Below are 26,058 nucleotides of genomic sequence, written 5' to 3' on the forward strand. Positions count from 1 at the left end.
AGGTGAATCATCCACCTGTGGCGCCAGCACACTGGGTTCTAGTCCCGGTTGGGGCGCCGGATTCTGTCCCGATTGCTCCACTTCTAGTCCAGCTCTCTGCTGTTGCCTGGGAGTACAGTGGAGGATGGCCCAAGTGCTTGGGCCCTGCACCCGCATTGGAGACCAGGAGAAGCACCTGGCTCCTGGCTTTGGATCAGTGCGGTGTGCCATCAAAGCACGCAGGCAGCAGCAGCCATTGTGGGGTGAACCAACAGAAAAAGGAAGACCTTTCTTTCTGTCTCTCACTGTCCACTCTGGCTGTCAAAAAGAATGAACGAATGAACAAAAGAAAGAAAGAAAGAAAGGAAGGAAGGAAGGTTGGAAGGAAGGAAGGAAGGAAGGAAGGAAGGAAGGAAGGAAGGAAGGAAGGATTAAAAAAATTTTAAAAAACCTAAGCCTGTAGGAAATTCCTCTGCCTTCCTCCACCCTTGAACACCTTTAGGGATCAGGGTCAGTGCCAGACCTGGAGGCTCAACAGTGATCCAGATATCAGGACAGTTGACTCCAGAAGCTGAACCCTCCCAGGGGGGAGCTGTGGCCTCTGGACAGCTCTCTTTAAACCAGGAACCGAGAGCCTCAAGACTGCAGAAACCCTAAAGAGTACAACTCTGGGAAGAAGATTGGTGGAGACAAGACACATTCATAATGAAGACATTCTTCCACTTTGCCAGCCCTGGAATACTGTATCTGATGGTGGGTATGAGAAGTTGCTGACTGTAACTGAGGAAGGGCCACCTTCTGGATGTGATGGTCATGAGTGCCAAGAATGTGAGTCTTCCTGTGGGGTTTGCCTCCATCTGACCTGAGCAAGACTGTGTGATGCCTCACCATAGGGAAGCTGGACCTGACATTAGAGGGGTTTGGAGAGCCTCCAGCCTATGCGATATTTCCTAATTCTAATAATAGGATTTGAATCTGGCTTCTGATCCAGCTCTCTGCTATTTCCTGGGAAAGAAGTAGAAGATGGCCCACATCCTTGAGTCCCTGCACCTGCGTGGGAGATCCGGAAAAAGCTCCTGGCTCCTGGCTTTGGTTGGGCACAGCTATGGATGTTGCAGCCAATGGGGAAGTATACCAGTGGATGGAAGACCTCTCTATTTCTCTCTGCCTCTCCTATCTCTGTGTAAATCTGACTTTCAAATAAATAAATAAATCTTTAAAAAAAGCTTAAGAATGTACATGTAGTAAGAGTCTGGTGTTAGAAAAACATTTAATGCTATATGTATGTGATTATATGTACTGTATATTCTCTGAAAATATATAACTACACAATCATATGTGTACAGAAACAAGTAAATCTTTATAATAGTTTATTAACTGGGGCACAGTAGGTTCAGCCCCTGTTTAAACACCAACATGCCATATTGAAATGGCAGTTCAAGTGCTGACTGCTCCTCCTCCAACCATCTCCCTGTTAATGCAACTGGGAAGGCAGGAGAAGATGGACCAGGTACATGGATCCCTGCAATCCACAAGGGTGACCAGGATATAGTTCAAGACTCCTGGATTTAGCGTGTGTTAGACGTAGCTGCTACAGCCATTTGTAAAGGGAACCAGAGGATGGAAGATTTCTGTCTCTCCCTCTCTATATGTCATTCTACATTTCAAATAAATATAAATTTTTAAAAGTAAATACTACCTTAAAAATGCATGACAATGTGTCTTCCTCTGGGAGATGAGCTCAGAAAGGGGCACGAGTGATGTCACTTTTAATTTCAGATACAGAAGAAAGGAAACACATGGTTAAAATATGAGGAGTATCTGATTTTCAGTTACCTTTGGTTTAGAGAGGAAAAGAGGCTGATTAATTCAAGGACATAGCCCAAAATTACTTTCAAAATTATGTTAAGTGTGAAAGAACATGATGGAATGTAGAAAAATGATAACATAGGCTTTCCATGGATTTTGATCATGTTCCGGAAAAAGGCACTGAGAACATAAGATTAGAAATAGAACAATGCGCATGTATACCTGCCTCTAAATTGAAAACAGTGTGTAATATAAAATTCAAAATTTTTATCCTATGATCACACTAGCCCCAAGAAGGAATATGGGACTGTGGAATCTAATGATCATCTTCCTTTAAGCTGATCCTCTCAACTTTCCCTACACGTTAGAATTGTTCTTAGCATAGTTTCTTTTAGGGCCCAGCATAGTGGATGAGCAGGTAAAGCCAGGAAAAGCAATAGAAGATGTCCCCAGTGCTTGGGGTCCTGACACCCATATAGGAGACTTGGATGAAGCTCCTGACTTTTCTGGCTAAGCCCTAGCCATTACAGCTTTTTGTAAAGAAACCAGTTAGTAGAAGAACGATCTCTCTCTCTCTCTCTCTCTCTCTCTCTAGCTCTCGCTCTTGCTCTTGCTCTCTTTCCCTCCCGCTACTTCAACCTCCGCCCTCCTATTCACTCTCTCCCCCATCTCTATAACTCTGACTTTAAAATAAATAAATAACTAAATCTTTAAAAGCTTTGTTTCTCTCTTCTGAAACCACAAATCAAATAATTCTACTTGACATTCAGACAAGACAGCTTTCTACCATCTTCCCTTTCATCCCTCTATCTGCTTGTCATTATGAAGACTGGTGTGACCTATTGGGATTCTGTTTTCTTTTATTTCTTATCTGCTTGATGCACAAATGAAGAGAATACAGAAAACTGACACTAGGATTATTATTTTCTTTTTATTTAGAACATAGGGACTGAAGTATGGGTCTAAATTGTCATATTTTAATATTTATTTCTGTTTTATAGTGATAAGACTTGGTAAAGCAGCATTGATATGAATTGGCAAATGTGGAAATCAGTGTAGGTGTTGCAGAATGTAGGAAACAGCAGATATCCCTGTGATAAGATCCCACTAAACTCCTATAATGGAGGTTGAGTGTTCACTGGATCTGATGGAATAGTAAGATGTGAGAGAAGTCATGGAGGGTGTCTCTGATAGAGGAAGGGATAGACAATGCCTCTGAAGAGAAGGAGTTGCAGACAACAGCACAGAGGCAGAGAGTTTGTTCTCTTTCAAATAGGAATGAAGCAGAGCTGGTAGGAAGGTGGCACAGAAACAAATCCATTGACAACTGCAGTGATGTCCAGGTCCTTTGGCTCAACCAGAGATTGCAGTTTAAAGTTCTGCAAAATGGAGGTCAGGAACAAAAACAGCTCCATGCGGGCCAGGCCCTCTCCCACACACATCCGTTTTCCTGAAAACAGCAAACAGAGAGGGTAATCACTTGCTGTGTGTAACTGCGAATGTAACAAACACTGTGTTAGTAACTGGTAGAAAGAAAACAGACAGTAATTGATGGATGCATGGATGGATGGATGGATGGAAGTTTGGAAAGGATTGTATAGACAAATGTATAAGGTCTGGCACATTCTCTCTCCTCTTAGCCCTAGCCATACATTTTTCAGCAACTTCTGATGCACAATCAAGTTTCTGGTTTTGATTTCTACTGATCTTTCTGACTGAAAAAGAACAGTGTTCTGATTCTTTCATTCAATATCTATTTAATACTGTGCTGTTTTTCTCTTCTGTACATTATGTCTGGTTCTTTTGAGACAGATGATATGTCATGTTTACTATTAGAATGTTGGGTACTCCATGCCGTGCCTTACACTGGGTATGGGAGAGGAAGAATCAGATACATTCTCCTCATGTGCTTCCTCCATCTCCCCTGCAGACTACGCATCCCTCTCTTACAGCACTAAAAACAATGGATTCTGATGGTCTTTACTCAACTAGTCGCTGATTTTGGTGAGGTCTTTGAGTGTTGTTCTGTGCTTGATCATATTTTATTTCCAGACAAGACTCTGCAGGGTGAGAGACACCACATAGAAGAATTTCAGTGAAGTTGTGGAGTTAACGTGTTTATCGTGGTGTGTTGAAACTCTTCTCAGTTTTACCTTCTAGGTAGAGATCTTAGGAACCATGAGACTGCATCTAGAGGAAGAATTCAATCATCTTATAGTTTAGATTTCTCAGTGTGGCAGGAATGTGTCAACAAACAGAGCCTCAGGAACCTTGTTAATAATGAGGATGTATTGTGAGCAGAGAAAGTTCATGGACATCGGGACTGGTGTTCCTGATCGTGTACAAAGAGGAATTTACCAATTCCCGAGAAAGTACCATGATACCAAAAAGTTAGCTAGTTCCAAAACCAGCGAAAGATACAGCAAAGATTGAGACCTAGAGACCTAAATCCCTTATGAGCATTCAGCAAAAATTCTCAGCCGAATACCAGCTAATCAAATCCAACAACATTTTTAGAAATAGTATTCAACTGAACCAAGTGAGATTGATCCCTGGTATGCAGACATAGCTCAACATACGCAAATCAATAAGTGTGATCCATCCTATTAACAACTGTAGAATAAAAACCATATGATTAACTCAATAGGTGCAGAGAAATCCTTTAATAATGCAAAGCACGACTTCATGATCAAAACTTTAAGCAAAATGTGTCTAGAAGGATCAGTCCTTTACATAAATGTATATGATGAACCCATAGCCAGTATCATACTGAATGGGGAAAAATTGGAAGCATTTCAATTAAGTTGTGGAACTAGACAAGGATGTCTACTTTTACCATTACTATTCAGTACAGTTGCAGAAATTTTGTCATAACTATTGTGCAATAAAGAAATCAAAGAGATACAAATTAGAAAGCAGGAAGTCAAAGTCTCCCTGTTTGCAGATGACATGATCCTATATTTAAGGGAACTAAGGGACACCACCAAGGGACTATTGGAACTCATAAGAGAGTTTGCAGGATATAAAATCAACACATGAAAATCAGTAATATTTGGATACAAAGACAATGCCATGGTTGGGAAAGAAATTGTAAGATTACCTTCATTGACAATAGCTAGAAAAAATTAAATATCTTGGAGTAAATGTAACCAGGGGTATGAAAGATCTCTATAATGAAAATTTTAAAAATTAAGTAAAAATAGAAAAAGACACAACAAATGAAAAAATCTTTCATTTTCTTCTATTGTAAGGTGTAATATCATAAATGTGCATACTATCCCAAACATTTTGCAAAATACCAATGACATTCTTTTCAGATCCAGGAAAAAAATGAAGCTAAAATTCATATGGAAACATAAGAAATTCACATTGTTTATTTTACCTTGATTCATAGTGGATGTTATAGACTGAACTCAGCTATCCATCACCTAAGGACTGGATGAAGAAACTGTGATTATATACACACAGTGGAATACACATCAACAAAAATCCTGTCTTTTATAGCTAGAAACCTTATGCTTGGTGAAATAGGCCAGTCCCAAAAAGACAAATACCATATGTTTTCCCTGATATGTGTTGACAGAGTTCAAAAAAGTGTAATGTATATGAACAAAATCACATTTAAGATTTGATTATGGTTAATGCCCTTATCAATACTCTTGAGGAAGCGAGGTTTTTCTACTAACCACTGGTTGAATTCTTTATTTATTTGAGGGTTATACTTGTGAACATAAAACAAACTGAAAGTGTATCAGTGTACAAAGGAAAAGAAAAAGAAGGAAAGAGGAGGGAGGGTGGGAGTGTGGGAGGGATGGAGTGTATGGTGGGTAGTATTATGCTCTTACATCTGTACATGTGGAATACATGAAATTTGTTCACTCTATATGACAAAAATTTGAATTAAAAGAGTTATCTTCTCTGAAATTCCATGGAAATGAATTTTTTACCTGCTGAGAAAGGCATGAAGTAGTCACTCTTCTTAAAGTTGCCACTCTCATCCAGAAAGTGTCCAGGGTCAAATACCTTTGGGTTAGGAAATGCTTTTTCATCATGTAGCACGGATGTCAGTGATGTTATGATGTCCGTACCCTGGATAAAATAGACACAGATCATCAAAGTATGAAGAAGTCACTGTGCTGGGTAAAAAAAAAGAAAAGTGGAAATCACTTAGGACAATTTTTGATCAATAAAAGAAGAAGCCCAAGTCCCAGGAAGAGCAGTGACATCCCCAGCCACACAGACCAAGTAATAAGCAGAGATGAGCGGTGGCAGTGATTTTGCTAAAATGCCCTGTGACAGCTTTTGACCATGTGAGCACGTGGGTTCAGTAGCAAGTATAAAACCTCTGACCATTTCTCATTGTGGCAGTTTGTTTGTGCTCATGTTTAAAATAAGGGAGATCTTTATTACAGTTTAATCCTAACTCAGGGTATGCCCCTACCTCACCACTAAGTTTCAGAGAATACACCAAGTACTTACTTGCTTTCCCTGAAAAACAGGGAAATTGACAAACTGACACCTTTAACATTCATTTGGAAATGTAACCACCTAGGAGGAGCCAAAACAACTGGCAGACACCCACTGCCACACACCAAGATCTGAGGGAAACAGCACTGAGTCCATCAAGATGCCACACACAGGGACTTTCCACTAGTTTCTTTCTTTCTTTCTTTTTGACCTACAGAGTTAGTGAGAGAGAGAGAGAGGGAGAGAGAGAAAGGTCTTCCTTCCGTTGGTTCACACCCCCAAATGGCCACTAAAGCCAAAGTGCTGGAGCCAGGCTCCAGGAGCCAGGTGCTTCCTCCTGGTCTCCCATGGGGTGCAGGGCCCAAGGACCTGGGCCATCCTCCACTGCATTCCCGGGCCACAGCAGAGAGCTGGACTAGAAGAGGAGCAACCGGGACAGAATCTGGCACCCCGACAGGGACTAGAACCAAAAAGCAAATCTGTCCAACTTTCCAGGCCATGGCTTTCTCTTACTGCCCTTAAAGAATGGAAACAGTCATAGACAATGTGTAAATGAATGAGGATTCTTGTTCCAGTTTTTATTGACATCAAAATTTATGTTTCATGTAATTTTCATGCATCAAAAATATTCTTCTGTATTGTATCAGTTTAAGCATATTTAGCTTAAAAATGGGCAGGGCTGGAACCACACTGTGGGTAAGAAGCTTAAGAGCACTCAGGGTCAATGTAAAAGAAACAAGATTACCTTAGGGATAAAGTAGTTTCTGAATTTAACATCTCGGGTCACTGCATGGGGCAGGTTAGTGGGAAGGAGGTCGATGAATCTCTGGATCTCATGTATCACAGCATCCGTGTAGGGCATGCGACTCCTGTCCTGCATGCAGGGGCTCCGGTGTCTGCCAATCACACGCTCAATCTCCTCCTGGACCCTAGCTGATAAGACATAAGTAAGAAATAACGGGGGAAATGAGAAAATTGGCACAGCTGTCATAACAATTTAGGGTTTCATGAACCTTAATGAAGATGTCGCAACAGAATTATAAGCTACAGGCCAAGAAAGACACCTCGAAATATAAAATGAGTTACCACAAAAAGATACAGTGTACTCTCCTACATCTAACATTATGATATATTGGTACATACAGGCCATAAAAATACACAGATGAAATTAACGTAAATAGAAGTAATAAAATGATCGCAAAAATCAGAACATAATTAAATCAAGAAAACACTGGCCTTGCAGAAAGGAAAATAGAAATCAAATCTAAATTTGAAAATGCATGGGACTTAAATCATGTTAAAACAGATGTGTGAAGGGAGGGTGTGTTTGGAAATGTGTTATTTTACCTTTTGTGAGTCTCTAAATGTATTTGCAGGTTTTGGAATATGTGTTCATTTGCAATGTTAATCTTACCATCTTCCTACTCCCCCAAAGTAGCCATTTTGAGCATCCCTGCAATTTATAATCATGTTTCTTTAAATGTCTATTTCTTTATTACCATTTTTAACACTTATTCAATTATTTCCTTGTAAGACAGATGAGAATTTTCATCTGAATCTCTAGCCCACATACACATATGCCCACCATGACAGGCACACACAGCAGTCCCTCCATTTAGCAGGATATATTTAGATCAGACATTTTGGTTATATCAACATTCATTTTTTCATCATTCTGAGCATATAAGTATAGTTTCCTAGTAAGGCAATTCTGCATCTTTAGCTTTTATTACTTTCTTTGATATTATTAACTGTCATCATTTTTTAATTCACAATTTTCTATCTCCTGATAAGAAGTATTTCCTGATACTCAGAAAGATTTTTCAAATACCTAGTAATAATATTCTGGTCATTGGGATTCTTCAGATTATTAGTACTTCTACAAAACTAAACTTCTTCCAGGTAACGTTCTAAATGCATTTGTCCAAAAAATATAAAATTATTTACACCACTTCTCCCAATTCTTGTTTTATCCAATGCTAGCTTATGGCAATAGACTTCTGTTGTAATAACATTACTTTGGGTGCATTTTCTGACTGAAAGAAAACACCTGTCTTATGCATCTATACTTTTGAATACCTCCCAGACTGGAATTACTTAAGGAAGCCTCACTGAATTTCAAGTTGGTTTTCAGTAAGAAAAGCTTCCTTGTCCTTTTCTCTGTATTAGAGCACTGAATTGTCAGAATGAGGAAAGGTAGCAGCAAGACTATACCTACTCCTCAATGGGGTCTTTTTGTTATGAAAGAAAATGCAATGCTGTGCCTGCCACACATCACTCCCATGAGATCCAGCACAGCCCCCAAACATCACTGCTCTTCCTCCTGCCAGGCTGTCTTCACTGCTCTAGGATCTCCTCCTGCATTGTACAACGTTGGCCTGTTTTATTCTGATCACTGCACTGGACAGGGTACAGTTGTTGGCACAAAAGTTTTTAAGCAGTGAGACTCCTCTAGCAAAAACCAGGTGGAGGACAGTAGCCACGGCTCCCCAGCTTCTCTCCTGAATGCAGTTTGCTGCTCACTGAGTCGTACCTGCGACCTCGGGGTGCTTCATCAGGAGCAGGAGGGAGTATCTCAGCGTTGTGCTCGTAGTCTCAGTCCCAGCTCCAAACAAATCAGACACAGCGATTACCAAACTTTCAAGAGTGAACTCCAAATTATTTTCCTAGGAATGATTTGATGCAATTTGACAAATTACTTGCCAGCATATATTATTACACTAAATCCAAAATAACACAATTATTTTAAAAGATAGCTAACAGGGAAAACTGAAAGTGCAATATTAGGAAAAACTCTGCAGGATGTGTGGACACTATTGATAAGGTGCCCCCAAACTTTAGACTATACCATTACTTTTCCTCTGCCTAAACATTCCATTTTGAGACTCTTGAGCGAGGTATGTCATGAATATTTCTTTCACAAAAGAATATCAGCAGAAGCCTAGTGGCACCACAGCCTCTATTTCCTTCTTTTTACTTGAAACATTGTTGCAAAATGGCATCATCTTGGAAGAGGAGGATTTAACCATGAAAATGAGGGTATATGGGCTAAATATGGCAAGGAAAATGGAGGTCACCCTACTCTAATGCTTAGTGATCTATTATTGCCAGATTAGCTGAACTTTAGTCACCTTGTATTCGATGTAAATGAACCATTTGCTAAGACAGTATTAACTACATTTTCTTTTGGTTATACATAAGAAAAGGTAGTCAATAATACATAAATATTAGTAAGTTAGGAGCATACCATGAAATGTATTCTTGCCCAATAAAGAGTTCACAATTTTGTCTTCTACCAAAACTTGACATGGAATCAATTATCCATGCAGGTTCTTTAAGAAGTTAAAATTGTGCAAAGCTGGTAAGGCTGCAAAACCTAGATGACATTGGGTTCCTCAAGAAAAGATGAGGTCAGCACCACTGTGTCCAGAAGGGAGGCAACTGGCAAGAAGGACTGGGGACACGCGCAGGAATGAATTGGAGGTACGAGGTGAAGAGATGCTGCGGTCATGAAGACAGATCTGAGAGTTCACTGTGCCCACAGACAAAGGAGAGATCAGAAGTTGTGCTGATGCCAGAGCTAAGGGACTAATTACATGGAGTTCTCACACACTGTGAGTTAGGAGAGAGTAAGCCATTGAAAAGGACATGTGCATTTGGTAAGGAACAAAAAGATTGCGTGACAGAGAACTGATCGGAAGGAGAAATTTTTAAATATTGAGGACAAGAGATCATTTATGTTTACATTTATAGTTTTCTAACCAGTCCCTACATAGGCATTATACTAATGAAGTTTTGATAATATTGAAATGACCTGTACATGTCAGGGTTATATAATCAACACCCAGAACATTAACTAAATCCTCTCAAAACATGAAGTTGTTACACACAGACACTCACATCGATTGGTAATCCCACCTTCAGAGAGTGTTGTAAGTTCATCAAGTTATAATTTCTCTTGAATCGGTAAGACAAGCAGTGTGCTCACAAACCAACACTAACATTTCCTGCTTTGGAAGTGGATTTGAGATTCACTGGGTACTAGCACATAACCTGTCATAATTAAGCTAGACTCTATGAAACAATAGTAAAGGGGTAGACTTTCCATATCATAGAGCAGTGATACTGCTATGATGGCAATTCTGGAGCAATGCCACAAACATGCCAGATCAGGAAGTTCAGGAATCAGTCCCTGCAGGAAAAGAAAATCACTGACCTTGAAGGATCTGTCTGGGGAAAGTATTTCAGGACTCTGGGTGCTTGTCAGACACTTGCAGCCTTCAGGCTAGGGCTTGATGAAGAACTTGTCTGCTGTATTTCTGGGAATTTTGGCGTTTCTCATATAAGTAGAGGCCAACATACGTCGTACCTCAGCTCTGTGGCAGGCAATTTTGGGGCCAGTGTCCTGTGCTGTGTGGCTTTCTGGTCCCAGACTGGGCAAGGGAAATATTTTCCTTTAAAAATAAGGAGTTGTGCCTTTTTATTACTGAAGGGCTGGGCATTGTTTCAATCCCATGTGCTCCAACAACTTCTCCAAAGCATTAACTGAGGAATTTAAAGAAGCGAATGACTTTAACATTTTTTCTGTTTTTACTGGACCCAAGATCTTAACGAAGTCTGTGTCTCATCACTGACTGATAGCAGAAAAAAAACAGAACAAGAGTCAAGTGATCACATGACAGGAACTATAACCTTGCTAACTCAATTTATAAAAATTTCTAAGTAAGCAGATAGCTGCAGGCTTTCTCAAAGACAAATGACAATTTGTGCAAGGCAGAAAGTCTCATTTCCAGATTTGTTACGTTATGATTTATTAAATGTCCAGTTTCAACAAAAAACTACGAGGACACAAAAAAGCAAAAAATATTGTCCATTATAATTTTTAAATGATTTTGCAGAAGTCATTCCTGAGGAAACAAAGACTTTGGACTTATGATGACGTCATTAAAATAAATTTTTAATAAGTTCAAAGAGGTGAAGAAAATTATATACAAACAATGAAATGCAGTTCAAAAAATATGTGTGAAAAAGTAGAATGTACCAAATATGAGGAAGAAAATACAGGTGGAAAAACAAAGAGAACCTCTGAAGTAAAAGTCACATTAAGTTATGGGTATTCCTGTTAGCAGTTTACTTAACTGGGCTGGCTGTGGTGTAGCAGGTAAGCCACTGCTTGCAGGGGCATCACATATGGGCACCTGTTCTTGTATCGGCTGTTCCACTTTTGTTTTTTTTTAAAGATTCATTTTTTTAATTTTTTTAACTTTTATTTAATGAATTAAAATTCCCAAAGTACATCTTATGGATTACAATGGCTTCCCCCCATAACGTCCCTCCCACCCGCAACCTCCCAACTCCCACTCCCTCTCCCCTTCTATTCACATCAAGATTCATTTTCGATTCTCTTTATATACAGAAGATCAGTTTAGCATACATTAAGTAAAGATTTCAACAGTGTGCTCCCACACAAAAACATAAAGTGAAAAATACTGTTTGAGTACTAGTTATAGCATTAAATCTCAATGTACAGCACACTAGGACAGAGATCCTACATGAGGAGTAAGTGCACAGTGACTCCTGTCACTCCCAGCTAATGCACATGGGAAAGTATGGAAGTTGGCACATGTGTTTGTCCCCCTGTTCCCTTTTGAGTCCCAGAAGAAGCTCCTGACTCCCTGCTTTGGATTGGCCCAGCTCTGAATATTACAGTCATTTGGGAAGTGAACCAGCAGATGGAAGATCTCTCTCTCTCTCTCTGTGTGTGTCTCTGCCTCTGTCTGTCTGTAACTCTGCCTTTCAAATAAATAGATCAATATTTAAAAAATAAATTTAAAAAGAACAGCTATACAGATAATGGTAAATATTAATGTTTTATATTTTAATATAAGTATTTTAGTTTCTATGTGATTTTAAATAAAAATTGTTATAGAAGAATTATAAATATGTGTTACTGGTTATAATACAAAAAAAAAAAAAAAAAGATGTGTAATAACAACAACATCATGCCAAGTAGGAAAAGCCAGTCACAGAAGGAGAAACATTGTGTGTTTCCAGTTACAGGTACTTAGAATAGCAAATTCCAGGAGACAGAAATTAGATTGTCTTTTTAAAAAAAAAAAAAGAGGCCAGCGCTGTGGCGTAGTGGGTAAAGGCACCACCTGCAGTACCAGCATCCCATATGGGCACCTGTTTGAGTCCTGGCTGTCCCACTTCTTATCCAGCTCTCTGCTATGGCCCGAGAAAGCAGCAGAAGATAGCCCAAGCCATCTCCAGCATGGAGACACAGAAGAAGCTCCTGGTTCCTGGCTTCGGATCGGCGTAGCTCTGGCCATTATGGCCAGTTGGGGAATGAACCAGTGGATGGAAAACCTCTCTATCTCTCTGCCTCTCCTTCTCTCTCTGTAACTCTGACTTTCAAGTAAAATAAATAAATCTTTTAAAAAAAGTAGGTAATATGGTGGTTGGCAGGGAATGGGGAGCAGGAACTTATTATTTAATAGATATGAAGTTTCTGTTTTGCAGAATAAAATAATTCTGGTATGTATGGTGGTGATAGTTACAAAACAAACTGATTGTGCTTAATGCCACCAAATGGTGCTGCTCTTAAAATAATTAGTTCATTACAACACTTTATCTCTTTATGGATTGCACATTCTGAAAAAATTGATTTTACCCAAGAAATGCACAGGTGGTTTAAAGGAAAGCAATCAATGTTGAAAAACACATTATAAGAATGTGAAAAAAAATCATCTAAACAGATTTTTAAAAAGCATTTGCAGTAAAGCTCTAGTTGGCAGAATAGGGAGCTTAGGGCACTATTCTAGGGGAAGATGGAAAAATAGTTTTTAAAAAAAGTGAAGGCATTGCATTCCAGGGAACAGTTAGGGAAAAACTGCAGTAGAAAAGTCTGCAGATAAAAGACGGACACATAAGTCTATGTGGAGGGCATGGACACATAGCAAGAGCATGGACACAACACGGGACCTCAGCAGCTGTGAGCCTAGAAAAACGACAGCTTTGGAACGTGAGGTGAGCTCAGACTGCAGCAGCCCATGCTTCTGACCATACAGCTGTGGAGATACAGTCTGGTGTGAGTCTGGCCCGGTGGCCTGTCATGAACACAATACCTGCTAATGTAGCAGAACAAAAGGGTGCACATTTCTCCCTCCCTCCCAATATACCCCACAACATCGCCTGACTGGTTGAGAGAGTGTGAGTGTCATTTTGAATATACAAAAGATGCTTAAGGATGAGCTATGCAGAGAAACACAGAAAAATAGCCATATTTATGAAGGAATGTGAAGGAGAAAATGTCCCAGTAACACTAAGAAGGAAATTCACATTGAAAAACAGGAATATTGATGGAAAAATGGCAGGGCCAAGACATTACTTGTCAGTAGTAACTTGAATATTAATGGCCTCAGCTCTCCAGTTAAAAGATACAGATGGGCTGAATGGATTAAATAACAAGACCAATCTATTTGCTGCCTACAAGAAACACACCTCAATAACAAAGACACATGCAGACTGCAAGTGAAAGGATGGAAAAATATATACCATGTTAATGGAAAGCAAAAAAAAAAAAAAAAAAAAAAAGCCGGGGTACCCACTCTAATATCAGAAAAATAGATTTTAACATAAAAACTGTTAAAGGGACAGAAGGGCACTAGGTAAGGATTAAAGGATCAATTCAGGGCTGGCGCCGCGGCTTAATAGGCTAATCCTCTGCCTTGCGACGCCGGCACACCAGGTTCTAGTCCCAGGCGGGGCGCCAGATTCTGTCCCGTTGCCCCTCTTCCAGTCCAGCTCTCTGCTGTGGCCCAGGAGGGGAGTGGAGGATGGCCCAAGTGCTTGGGCCCTGCACCCCATGGGAAACCAGGAGAAGCACCTGGCTCCTGCCTTCAGATCAGTGCGGTGCACCGGCCACAGCGTGCTGGCCACAGTAGCCATTGGAGGGTTAACCAACGGCAAAGGAAGACCTTTCTCTCTGTCTCTCTCTCTCACTGTCCACTCTGCCTGTCAAAAAATAAAAAAAAATAAAAAATAAAAATAAAAAAAAAATAAAAATAAAATAAAAAGAAGGATCAATTCAACAGGACTATGTGTCTATAATAAATGCATATACACCAAAATATAGGCTTCCTGGCTATTTAAAATGAATGCTAATGGATGAAAGAGAGACAGAGACTCCAGCACAATATTAATGGGGAACTTAAACACCTCCCTTTCAACAATGTACAGATCAACCCACAGAAAATCAACAAACAACAGAGCTATATGACACTATGGACCAAATGGAACTAACTGATATTTACAGAACTTTTCATCACACAGCTCTAGAATGCACATTCTTCTCTCCAGTGCACTGAACCTTCTCTAGGATAGACAACATGCTAGGCCATAAAGCAAGTGTCAGAAAATTCAAAATAATTAAAATCATGCCATGCGTCATCTCTGACCTCAAATGGAATGAAGCTGGAAATGAACAACACAAGAATCTCAAGAGCATATGCAAACACATGGAAACTGAACAGCATGTTCCTGAATGAGCAGTGGGTCATAAAGAAATCAAAGAGAAATTAAAAAAAATTTCTGGAAAGGAATGAAGAAGAAAATGCAACATATCAAAACTTATGGGATACAGCAAAGTACTATTAAGAGGGAAGTTTATAGCAATTGGTGCCTACATCAAGAAATTGGAAAGGCTCCAAGTACATGAGCTATCAATACATAACAAGAACCTAACAAAATAGCAACAAACTAAACCCCAAATTAGTAGGAGGAAAGAGCAAATTAATATTAGATAAGAAACAAATAAAATGATCCAATATAAAATTCTGAAGATCAGTGAAATGAAGAACCTATTTTATGAAAAAATAAAATTGATATGCAATTGGTTCAACTAATCAAAAAAAAGAGATGACTCAAATCAAAAAATCAGAGATGACAAAGGAATTAAAAAGAATAATCAATAGTTACTAAAAAGAGCTGCATGCTTACAAATCAGGAAACCTAGAAGGAATGGGTAGATTCCTGGAGACATACATTCCATCAAAATTAAGCCATGAAGATATGAAAAACTAAAAATGCCAGTGGCCATGGCAGAGAACGAATCAGTAATAAAGACCCTCCCAAGCAAAGAAAAGCCTAGGACTGGATGGATACACTGCTGAATTCTACTAGACATTTAAAGATGAACTAATTCCAATTCTCTCAAGCTATTCAAAACTATTGAAAGGGAGGGAATCTTCCCAAAATTCATCTATGAAGCCAACATCATCTTAACTATTAAACTAAAAAACGATACAACAGGAAAAATAACTATAGACCAATATCCCTGATGAACATATATTCATGTGAATTTTCCCTCAAGTTTTATATAAAATAATTGAAAAGATCTATGGATTTAATGCAATCCCACCAACTATTCACTGAGTCTTAATAGAAATTTACAAGTCTACCCTAAATTTATATTGAAATTCAAGGAACATAAGATAGTCAAATTAGTTTTGAAGAACAACCACCTTAAAGGTCTCACACTTCTTTACTTGAAAACTACAGTAATTCAGACTTCAAGTTGGTACTCAGGTATGATGACAGACCCAAAGGTCAATGTAGTGGAGTTGACAGCCCACAAACAAACTTAGATTTATGTACAACTGACCTTTGGCCAGGGTGCCAAGGTAATGCGATAGGGAACATTGTCAACAAACAGTGCAGTGACAAGGTGATTCACACCTACAGGTTGCCACCTAGACACCAATCTCTTCTCCACATATGTACAACTTACTGTGTTACAGGGAGCTAAGTCTTTGTCTTCCTTCCACCTACTCTTTCCCACTGCACACTGAACACCTCCACACACACCACTCACTCCACCTGAAATTTCCTCTCCTGTCCTGCACTGAGAACTTCGAAAGACCTCCTTCAATGTGCAGGATATGCGCAAATCCCACCCAGGCTAAGCCCCTCTCCCTGACACTTGCTCAGTGATGATGTCATCTTCACATTACAGCATGATAGTCAGTGATTTTTAATTATTTCCAATTCACCTGAGATGTGCATTATGTTCCCCCTTGGGTAGATTATTTTCATTTAAAGAACAAGGCCCAGGTATTCTAACCATTTAACAATTTAATTTTATATTCTGTGTCTTTAAAAACATTTATGGAAATGTACATTATTTTTAAAAACCATAAGCTTCATTTTATAGACTAAAGTAAACTTATCTTTTAGTTCTTTATTTCTGCAAACTTTATGTGAAATCCCTTACTATTTTTCAGGATACTAAAAGCTCATTCCTACAATAGATATTTAAGTGCTTGTCAAAATAGCCTGACCATTTTAACGTCCATTGTTTATACAGAATTATTGGATGAACCTCAAAATACAAAGAAATCAAATAATGAACTGTTGTGAACAATTTACCTTCTCCATTTTGATCAAGAAACAATCAATAAAATCCCGAGGATTGTTAACATCCAGGAGTTTTTGATGTTCTTTCACTTTCTCCATAATAAAATTTTTTGTATAATCAGCATTTTTTAGTAAGGTCTTATGAATTCCCGGGAAATAATCAAGGAGAGCAGGGAAATTATTGTAGACCTAAAACAAAAAACAATAATTTGTTGAATTATATATACATTTATATATACACATATATATATATTTGCACCCCTACTTAGGAATTACAGCTATAAATATAAATAAAATATGGTTGCCATTTTCAGGGAGAAACTTTTATTTAAATATATGGTAGTTCCATATGCTTATAGAAATATTTGGGGAGAGAATTCAAAATCAAAGAAGAAAGTCATTTCTTAGTGGCACACATAATTTTATAGTGTAATATCTGCCTTTTATCAATCTCATTTTTCCACAAATCCTTAGCTAAAAAATTTGAAAGATAATAGAAAATCAGGGCATTGTGGTCCAGCAGGTAAAGCACTGCTTGGAATGCCAGCAACCTACATTGTGTGCTCCATCGAGTCACAGCTACTCCACTTCTTGCTACTGGGCCTGAGAGACAATCTGTGATGGCTCAAGTACGTAAGTTCCTGGTTCCTTGCAGCTGCCTGGCCTAACCCTGGTTTTGGGGGCATTCAGAATGTGAAACAGCAGATGGAAGAATTATTTCTCTCTCTCTCTCTCTCTCTCTCTCTCTCTCTCTCTCTCTCTCACTTTCTCTGTAATCCTGCCTTTCAAAGAAATAAATATTATAAGAAAAAAATGACATGGATGTCCATTGGTTGACAAAGACATCCTTTGTCTAGTCATCGAAGTGGCTCCATAGAAATAGGGCTTGGAGTTTAGTGGAAAAATCACTGGACAAGAAGATAATGGACATAAACACCAGCCCAATATTTGGACACTCATTTTCCTGTGTGTAAATAAAAGTTTCCATTATCTTTCTTTAAAAAAAAGATTTATTTATTTATTTGAAAGTCAGAGTTACTCAGAGAGAAAAGGAGAGGCAGAGACAGAAAGGTCTTCTATCCACTGGTTCACTCCAACAGTTGGCTGCAAGGGCCCTAGCGGCGCTGATCCTAAGCCAGGAGCCAGGAGCTTCCTCTTGGTCTCACACGTGGGTGCAGGAGCCCAAGAACATGGGCCATCCCCTCCCAGGTCATAGCAGAGAGCTGGATTGGAAGCAGAGCATCCAGGACCTGAACCGGCGCCCATATGGGATACCGGCACTGCAGGCAGTGGCTTCACCCGCTATGCCACAGCACCAGCCCCAGTTTCCATCATCTTTCACAGTGTTCAGTGACATCAGCTGTGCTTTGGACTGTGCTGTCTGAACATTCTCTTCACATCTTGGTCCATGTGGAAATTTGCACCTGTCAGATAAAGGAACATAAATGGTTTCTCAGGAACAAAAGATCTCACTCTCACCTGCAACCATGGAGAGCTCAGAATCCTAATATTTTCATTTAATCTTTCCATCAGTTTAAGAAAGTCTTCATCTTTATAATCAAAGCGATTATGAAAAATAATGGAGCAGATCACATTGCAGGGAGCACAGCCCAGGATAAAGGTGGGATCACAGGGTAAGGCTGAAGAATTGAAAACAATTTTAAAACACCATTAAAATATAGATATGAAGCTTGTTACTTTTGTCCTTGGTAATTTAGAAATTTTAAGCAATGTTTTCCCTACAAATTCCTGTAACGGTAAAAAAAAAAGTGACACAAATGCAATCAACACATCACTTTACTGTAAGCCTGAGCTGACCATTACAACCTAGCTGGCTAAATAATGCTATTCCCAATACTCAATTCACATTCACTGTTTTTATAAGCACTGTTTTTACACAAGAGATCTGCTATTTGGGAAAGAAAATAAAAACTTCTTTAAACTTAGTCATTCAAGTTTTCAAACTAGAGTCAGTTACCTGTGCAATGTCTGTAGACAATAAAGCACTGAAATGGTGACCAGAAAATAGTGTGGGCCAGGAAACTTCTTATAGATAAAATAATGAATAGAATAGTCACAATGAAAATGATGTGCTGAACCATTGGAGAGGAAACAAAGAGAAAAATTGTGGGTAAATTCAAGTATTGAAAAGAAAATATTTTAAAAGCTGCAGGCATCCATGCAATATGAGAAAATACAAAAATGAGAAAATGAAGCAAGTCATTGGCCTACTGCTTATGATACCATTAAGATGATTTGCATTCCATATAGAGGAGTGCTGGGTTCAGCACTAGGCCCCACTCCTAACTCCATTTCCTGATATTTCAGACTCTTGGAGACAGCAGGTGATGGCTGAGTTCATGAAACTCAAGTGGGAGACCTAGTGAGTACCCACATCTGGCTCGATTATAGGCCTGGCTATGTGGGAATCTGGGGAGTGAACTAGTAGATGAGATCTCTCTCTCTCTCTGTCTCTCTGTGTTTGTGTGTGTGTGTGCATATACGTATGTGTGTGTGTGTGTCTGTCTATATAATTTTCATTTTATAAGAAAAACATTGAAAAATAAGTAAAGAAATAATAAGTTTAGGAAGGATTCATTTGTGTAAAGGAGTAGAATGAGAGTTATTTTATTTCAAGCATACATCCTAGTTAGATGAAGCAAAAAATAATTGGCGTCTTCTTTATCATGAGTTTTAATGTTAAATGAAAACAGTAAATTTCCTTGAGAAGTGAACAGCCAATATCTGTAATTGCTTTACATATTTAACATACTTGAGCAAAGCTGACCTTTAGTAGATCCCAGGATATTGTTCTCTACAACTATACCAAATATCAAAAGATGTTTTAATAAAATTTAAAATTTACCCAGAGGTTAAGCCAAGTCTCTCATTTTACAGATAAACAAATTAAAATCCAGGACAGATTTTCACTTTAATTGGCAGATTTGTATGGTGCAAATGCTAGAATCAGATGATCAACTTGAACTTTATAGGTAAAGAGCTCATAAATTCATAGCTACCTCAATAAGGGCATCTTAATTAAAAGTGTTCAGAATACATGGTAGAATACAGGCCATTAGGATACCTGAATTACTTGCACCTATGTCAGGCCTTCTTAACATTTATGTTACTGTACGTTTTCAGACAAAATTTTATTTTACGCCGGTGCCACGGCTCAATAAGCTAACCCTCCGCCTTGTGGCACCGGCACACTGGGTTCTAGTCCCGGTCGGGGCGCCAGATTCTGTCCCGGTTGCCCCTCTTCCAGACCAGCTCTCTGCTGTGGCCAGGGAGTGCAGTGGAGGATGGCCCAAGTGCTTGGGCCCTGCACCCCTTGGGAGACCAGGAGAAGCACATGGCTCCTGCCTTCAGATCAGCACGGTGCACCGGCCACGGCGTCCATTGGAGGGTGAACCAACGGCAAAGGAAGAACTTTCTCTCTCTCTCTCTCTCTCTCTCTCACTGTCCAGTCTGCCTGTCAAAAAAAATAAATAAATAAAAAATTTAAAAAAAATTTATTTTACCCCAACGGGGTAGAGGATAATTTGGAAAGCCTTGGGAACTGTGTATTTGTGTATATGTGTTTGCTATCTACAGAAAACCTGGTATTCAGTCTTTTCTTTGCTTAGAAGAGATAATTAAAAACAAGGTAATTTGGAAATTTATAATCAGATGCATTTTGAGTAACATATCTCGGAGCACTAGACCTGATGGTGGGAGGAAAATATGTCTCAATTTCTCAAACAAAATCTAATAAACACAGAGAGAAAGCAAAGCAGAAAAGAGGGCCACGCTTTGCAAAGGAAAGCCAATATAAACAGCTATTATGAACAGTTGAAATTTTGTTAAATAAGTCATTTCACGAAACAGTGCTTGTATATGTGCAGAATTATGTTACAGGATACATTTACACAAATTAATCAGTAGAAAAAGTAGACTCAACAAGTGAGAGCAAATTTTATAAACAGTGTGATTACAGAGAATTGTAAGTTCAGGGACTTTGCTAGGAATTGCCTAGGGAGACAAAACTGCACACAGCACCACTGGTGTCCAGCACTAGGCACGGGCCTGGGGAACCTCAGACATGTCAGTGAAGCGAGCATGCAGATGTGAATGCCCACGAGGGGCGGTTCTTGTCCCTTAAGTGGCTGATGGGTCATTGCCACCATATGCATTTGCCATGTTTCCACCATGAAATGTTCTGCGATAGGTAGCAGCATTCAGGCTATGGGAAAAATATTCCTCTTTAATTTTTTCAGAAATTACACTCAAAACTTATATCCATGATTTCTGATTGGAATTATAGAAACTGACTTGGAACAGAAGAGTATTAAATTAACTTTTACACCCGCACAAGACACAGAACCATGCTGGAAACACAGCACAGATCCAAACAACTCCCCACTTCTCTGCTTCAAACCTCCCCTCCCACCATGAGAGTGGCAACCAGGCCTCAGGATGAAGGCTCTGCCCACCCTGCAAGGTTTCCCAGGGCAGCATATTAAGGGTGCAGTGTGAGGTCAGCGATGTGGGGTAAGGGTCACCCACCATTGGTTTTTCTCAGCTCCTCCACCAGGCAGTGGGCCTCCTCTTGAACTCGGTCCTCAATGCTCCTCTTCCCCATCCCGAAATTCCGCAGGGTCATGAGCGAGAAGCGTCGCATCTCCTTCCATGTGTTTGCATTGCTGAAAACGATTCCTGCCAGAATGAGAAACAGAAACTAGGAGGGAGGGAGAACCCAGCAAGTAGGAAGAAGCTGACATGAGGCAGCCAGCCACACAGATGGCCAAGTTCTGTCTGGGGAGCTTTTGAAGTCTCTGTTTTCCATCCTCTCCACCCTATTACCACTGTTACACACACACACACACACACACACACACTTACCAAGTCCCTTATTAACTTTTTCAGCCATAGGAACATGGCCTCTTCCAGCAAACTCCTCTCCAAGATCAACCAGGGCCTCCTTCACTGCCTCGTATCCATGAAGCACCACAGTGGGCTTCATGCCCAGATACACAGTGAACACGGGGCCATAGCGTTCTGAGAACTGGGAAGAGAAACAAATATCACCAAAGAAAGCACATGTCAGCCACAGAGTGTGTCTGATTCAGACAGAAATTAGCATTGTCTATGTTATCTCTGTTTTTAAGATTTTTTTAAATTTATTTGAAAGACAGAGTTACAGAGAGAGGTAGAGACAGAGAGAGAGGTCTTTCATCTGCTGGTTCTCTCCCCAGATGGCCGTAATGGCAGGAGCTGTGCTAACCAGGAGGCAGGAGCTTCTTCCAGTCTCCCATGTGGGTGCAGGAGCCCAAGGACTTGGGCCATCTTCTGTGCTTTCCAGGATATAGCAGAGAGCTGGATTAGAAGAGGAGCAGGTAGGACTAGAACCAGCGCCCATATGGGATGCAGGCACTTTAGGCCATGACTTTGACCTGCTGCAACTCAGTGCTGACCCACATGTTTTCTCTTCATTCTGCCATGGATTCAAATATTTCTCTTTATACTTAAATATGATAGTGATGTGCCATACAATGGTCCATTAGTTGGTATGCAGTTTACATTTAATTCTCAAACAATCTACTCAGCAAGTTTTTTTGCACTATTTTATAAACTAGCATTTGAGAATTCCAAATTTATTACCAATTTCCTGTAGCCAGTAAAGAAACTTATGTACTGCTTATTCAATTTTTGTGGCTTGAAATCAATACCCAGCCAAATTCAGGATCACATGGTAAGGTTATCTTATGAGCATCCTGACTCAATAGGCCCATGATAACACTAGTGATGTATATACTTAGAAATCACGCCAAGTAACTGGCCCAGCCAAGTTTGAAATTTGTTGCTATTAATAAGGCAGAAAGAGAGCAAGCAAGCTTTCTATCTGTGTCTCTCTCTTTCTGTTACTTTGCCTTTCAAAGAAATAAAATAAATCTTGAAAGAAACTCTGCCATCCACATGGGAGACCAAGGAAGAGTTCCTGGCTCTTGGTTGGCCTGGCTCAGCTCTGACCATTGTAGTCCTTTGTGCAGTCAAAGAACAGATGGGATCTCTTTCTTATGTTTGTTTAATAAATTGCAGATTTACAAAGAGGAGGAGAGACAGAGAGGGAAAGATCCTCCAAGTGCTGGGTCACTCCCTAAATGAGAAAAACAACTAGGGCTGGGCCAGGCTGATGCCAGAAGCCACGTGCTTCTTCTGGATCTCCCACGTGGGCGCAGGGGCCCAAGGAATTGCATGTTCCTCTGTTGCTTTCCCAGGTACATTGGCAGGCAGCAGGATGGGAAGTGGAGCAGCCTGGCCTTGAACAGGTGCCCATATGGGATGCAAGTGTCAGAAGCAGAGACTTAACATGTTATGCTACAAGACTGACCAGGAGATCTCTCACTCTGTTTTACCTCTGTTTCTATTGCTCAGCCTTCTGAGTCAAGAAAACAAATCAGAAGAAGAAAGAAGAGGAGGAAGGAGAAGAAAAACAAGAAGAGGAAGAAGAAGAAGGAGAAGGAGGAGGAAAAAGAGGAAAAAGAAGGAGGAGAGGTGGAAGAGGAGGAAGAGCAGGAGTAGGAAGAAGAAGAATTAGAAAATCAGAAGCAGAGAAAGAAGGTGGGAGGTGGTTGGGGGAGGGAAGGAAAACAAGCCCCAGAGGCAGGCCAGGACATTGCAAAGCAGCATCTCAGGGAGGAGCAGCTTCTTCCATCCTGTGGCATTCTGGGTCACACTGCAGGGTTTCACAGAATCTAAAAGAATTCTGATGCTACCAGTTGGCCACTGAATGTTTACTTCTTTCTTTCATTCACCTAGACCACTCCAGAACCCATAGCTTAATACCAGTTTTTATTGATACTGCAGAGAAATTCAATTTTCATGGATATTCTGAAAAAAAAAAAACACTTGTAAAATACAGTAGATGACTTCTTGAATGAAATTTGTATCAGAAGCTCTTCGTTATCTCTTACCTGAAGACAAATGGCTGAAACTCAAAGATGGTCAGAAGTACTCCCGACTTTTGTCACTTAATTATTTTGATTCAATCTACAGGTACCTAATATTTCTCTACTCAACTCCTGAAATTGGTAGAAGAAGCATCAAAGCTTACAGAGAGCATTTTGATTTATAATCTTCTGTTATAAGAGTGTGCATCCAGGAATAGATTTTATTTTTAAAAAAGTCAATCTATTTACCCTTAGCTAGTCACAGGAGGAGCATAATGAATACTTACCTTAGTTAGGGATTTGCTGATGTTCTGAGCATCTATCTGGAGAATATTTCCAATGATGGGGAAAGGAGTGGGGCCAGGAGGGAGCTTCCCCCTCCTGGAATTCTGCTTCCAGAGTGAAAGGAGAAGTAAACAGCAGAGACCCAACACCAGGACCACAACTGGATCCATTCTCTTCTTCCTGGGATACTGTGAGCTGGGAAGCACAGGCTTTATACCACTCTTGCTAATATGCTTCTCTGACGGGTCAAGCAATGATGCACTTTATCCTCTCTCCTGAGTGAACTTTGCCTCCATGACATAGATGAAAACAAGATATTCTTTAGTCGCATTGCATTCTTTCCTGTGCCCACTCGGGAAATGGAAATTTCGTTGTACTGTGTTGCTCCTATGTATAGGTAATTGAAAATAAGGCAGAGAGAGAGAGAGTTATAAAGAGTTCCATTTCCTGTATCTTGGTTCATTCCTTGCAATTTCAACAACAGAAAAGGTCAAATCAGAAACTCAAAAGTCAATCCAGGTTTACCACATGGGTGAAAGGGGCCCAAGAGCTGAGAAACCATCTCTTGCTAAAGGTATAGGATTAGCATACACTGGCTCAAAAAGTGAAACCAGGAATCAAACTCAAGCTTCTGATATTGAATGCCTGTGTCAAAAGCAGCAGCTGAACTACCACGACACAGTGTCTATTCTGGGGGATTTTTATGAGATCTGATGTCCATTTTGTGTACTATATCCTACACACAGGCAGCCTCCAGAGCAACTTCAACAAACAAAGGAAACCTAAACTATTCGTGACTCTATGTTCATAATTAAACAGACATATGTTCATAATTAAACAGACATAACACCCAATAGGAACTCCTTTAATTGACTCCATGGATAAAAAACTACATGTGCTCACACGAATAGAAAAAACACAGGGTTCTTCCCGTTGATTCACTGTAGAGGTAAAATTTAGTCAGTGTAACTAAGGAAAGAGACAATCTCAGAAAATTTGGGGAAAACCCTTGGGAAACTAAAACTACCCTCACCTCATGTTCAGCTCCAGCGAAGGATGATTCTGTTAGTTTGGGTCTCTCGTGGTCTGAAATGAAAAGTGAAATAATACAGCAATTCAGGGAAATAATAAAGAATGCTCTTGCAGATGCAATAGAGGAGGAGAGGAAGGGAAGTCATTCAATGGACCCACAGCTCAAAGAACCACAACTTGTTGACCTGAACAGGAGGTGACACTGTGTTGATGAGACTCTAAATCTCACTGAAAGATAAATGTTACTAGATCACTGATGACTATGCTTATACAAAGGCATGTTCTTACAGTATCATCAGATGTTTCTGTAAATTGGCTAGTGCTATTATTTCTAAACTGTATTTTTAACTTTTATTTAATAAATATAAATTTCCAAAGCACAGCTTTTGGATTACAGTGACTTCCCCTCCTATAACTTCCGCCCCACCCAAAACCCTCTTACCTCCTGCTCCCTCTCCCATTCCCTTTACATCAAGATTCATTTTCAATTATCTTTATATACAGATCAATCTAATACATATTAATTAAAGATTTCAACAGTTTGCACCCACACGAAACACAAACTGTAAAGTGCCATTTGAGTACTAGTTATAGCATTAATTTACATTGTACAACACATCAAGGACAAAGATCCTACATGGGGAGTAAGTGCACAGTGAATCCAGTTGTTGCCTTAACAATTGACACTCTTGTCTAAACTGTATTTTTAAAAATTAAGTCTTGTGGAGACCAACTTAGAGAAGGTTTTATTGGTCAAGAATAGAGAGATTCTGACACTTAACAGAGTTTCGCACCCTGCATATTCTTTGGATTCTGTTACCTTTGCCTAAGGTAAAATCATTCAATTAGAGGGATGAGGAAACTTGCCCTGTGAGATTCAGTCCCAAGGCCAAAGATACACAAACTGCTGATGTTAGGCTTCTGAACTGACCCCGTGTGTCCCATGTCTTCCTCTCTTCCTCAAGCTAGACTTTCCTTTCACTTGGGTTCAGGAACATTTTCAGAGTGTGCTGTGATTCACTATTGCGTGACTCACTCTAATCAGTCACTTAAAAAACAAACATGATTTATTTAATGATTACCACAACAATTGATTAAAAATCAGGGTCAGAAAAGTTCAGATCTTGAACAATTCCAC

The 26,058-nt window shown here is 39.7% G+C and overlaps 1 protein-coding gene across 1 annotated transcript; it reads right to left on the bottom strand.

The window, feature by feature from the left end:
• Positions 1-2,700: 2,700 nt before the first annotated feature.
• Positions 2,701-24,133, bottom strand: LOC138843162 (cytochrome P450 2C4-like). Its single transcript, XM_070057566.1, has 9 exons — positions 23,891-24,133; positions 21,556-21,718; positions 21,220-21,369; positions 18,151-18,311; positions 16,684-16,860; positions 8,789-8,921; positions 7,001-7,188; positions 5,736-5,877; positions 2,701-3,238 (listed from the first exon to the last, which is right to left on the bottom strand). Exons 1-9 carry the CDS (start codon positions 24,056-24,058, stop codon positions 3,057-3,059), a joined length of 1,464 nt encoding a protein of 487 aa, XP_069913667.1. The 5' UTR covers positions 24,059-24,133; the 3' UTR covers positions 2,701-3,056.
• Between the last annotated feature and the right edge of the window lie 1,925 nt (positions 24,134-26,058).

Source organism: Oryctolagus cuniculus, chromosome 15 (genome assembly GCF_964237555.1).
Source record: "Oryctolagus cuniculus chromosome 15, mOryCun1.1, whole genome shotgun sequence".
In the NCBI taxonomy this organism is placed as follows: Eukaryota; Metazoa; Chordata; class Mammalia; order Lagomorpha; family Leporidae; genus Oryctolagus; species Oryctolagus cuniculus.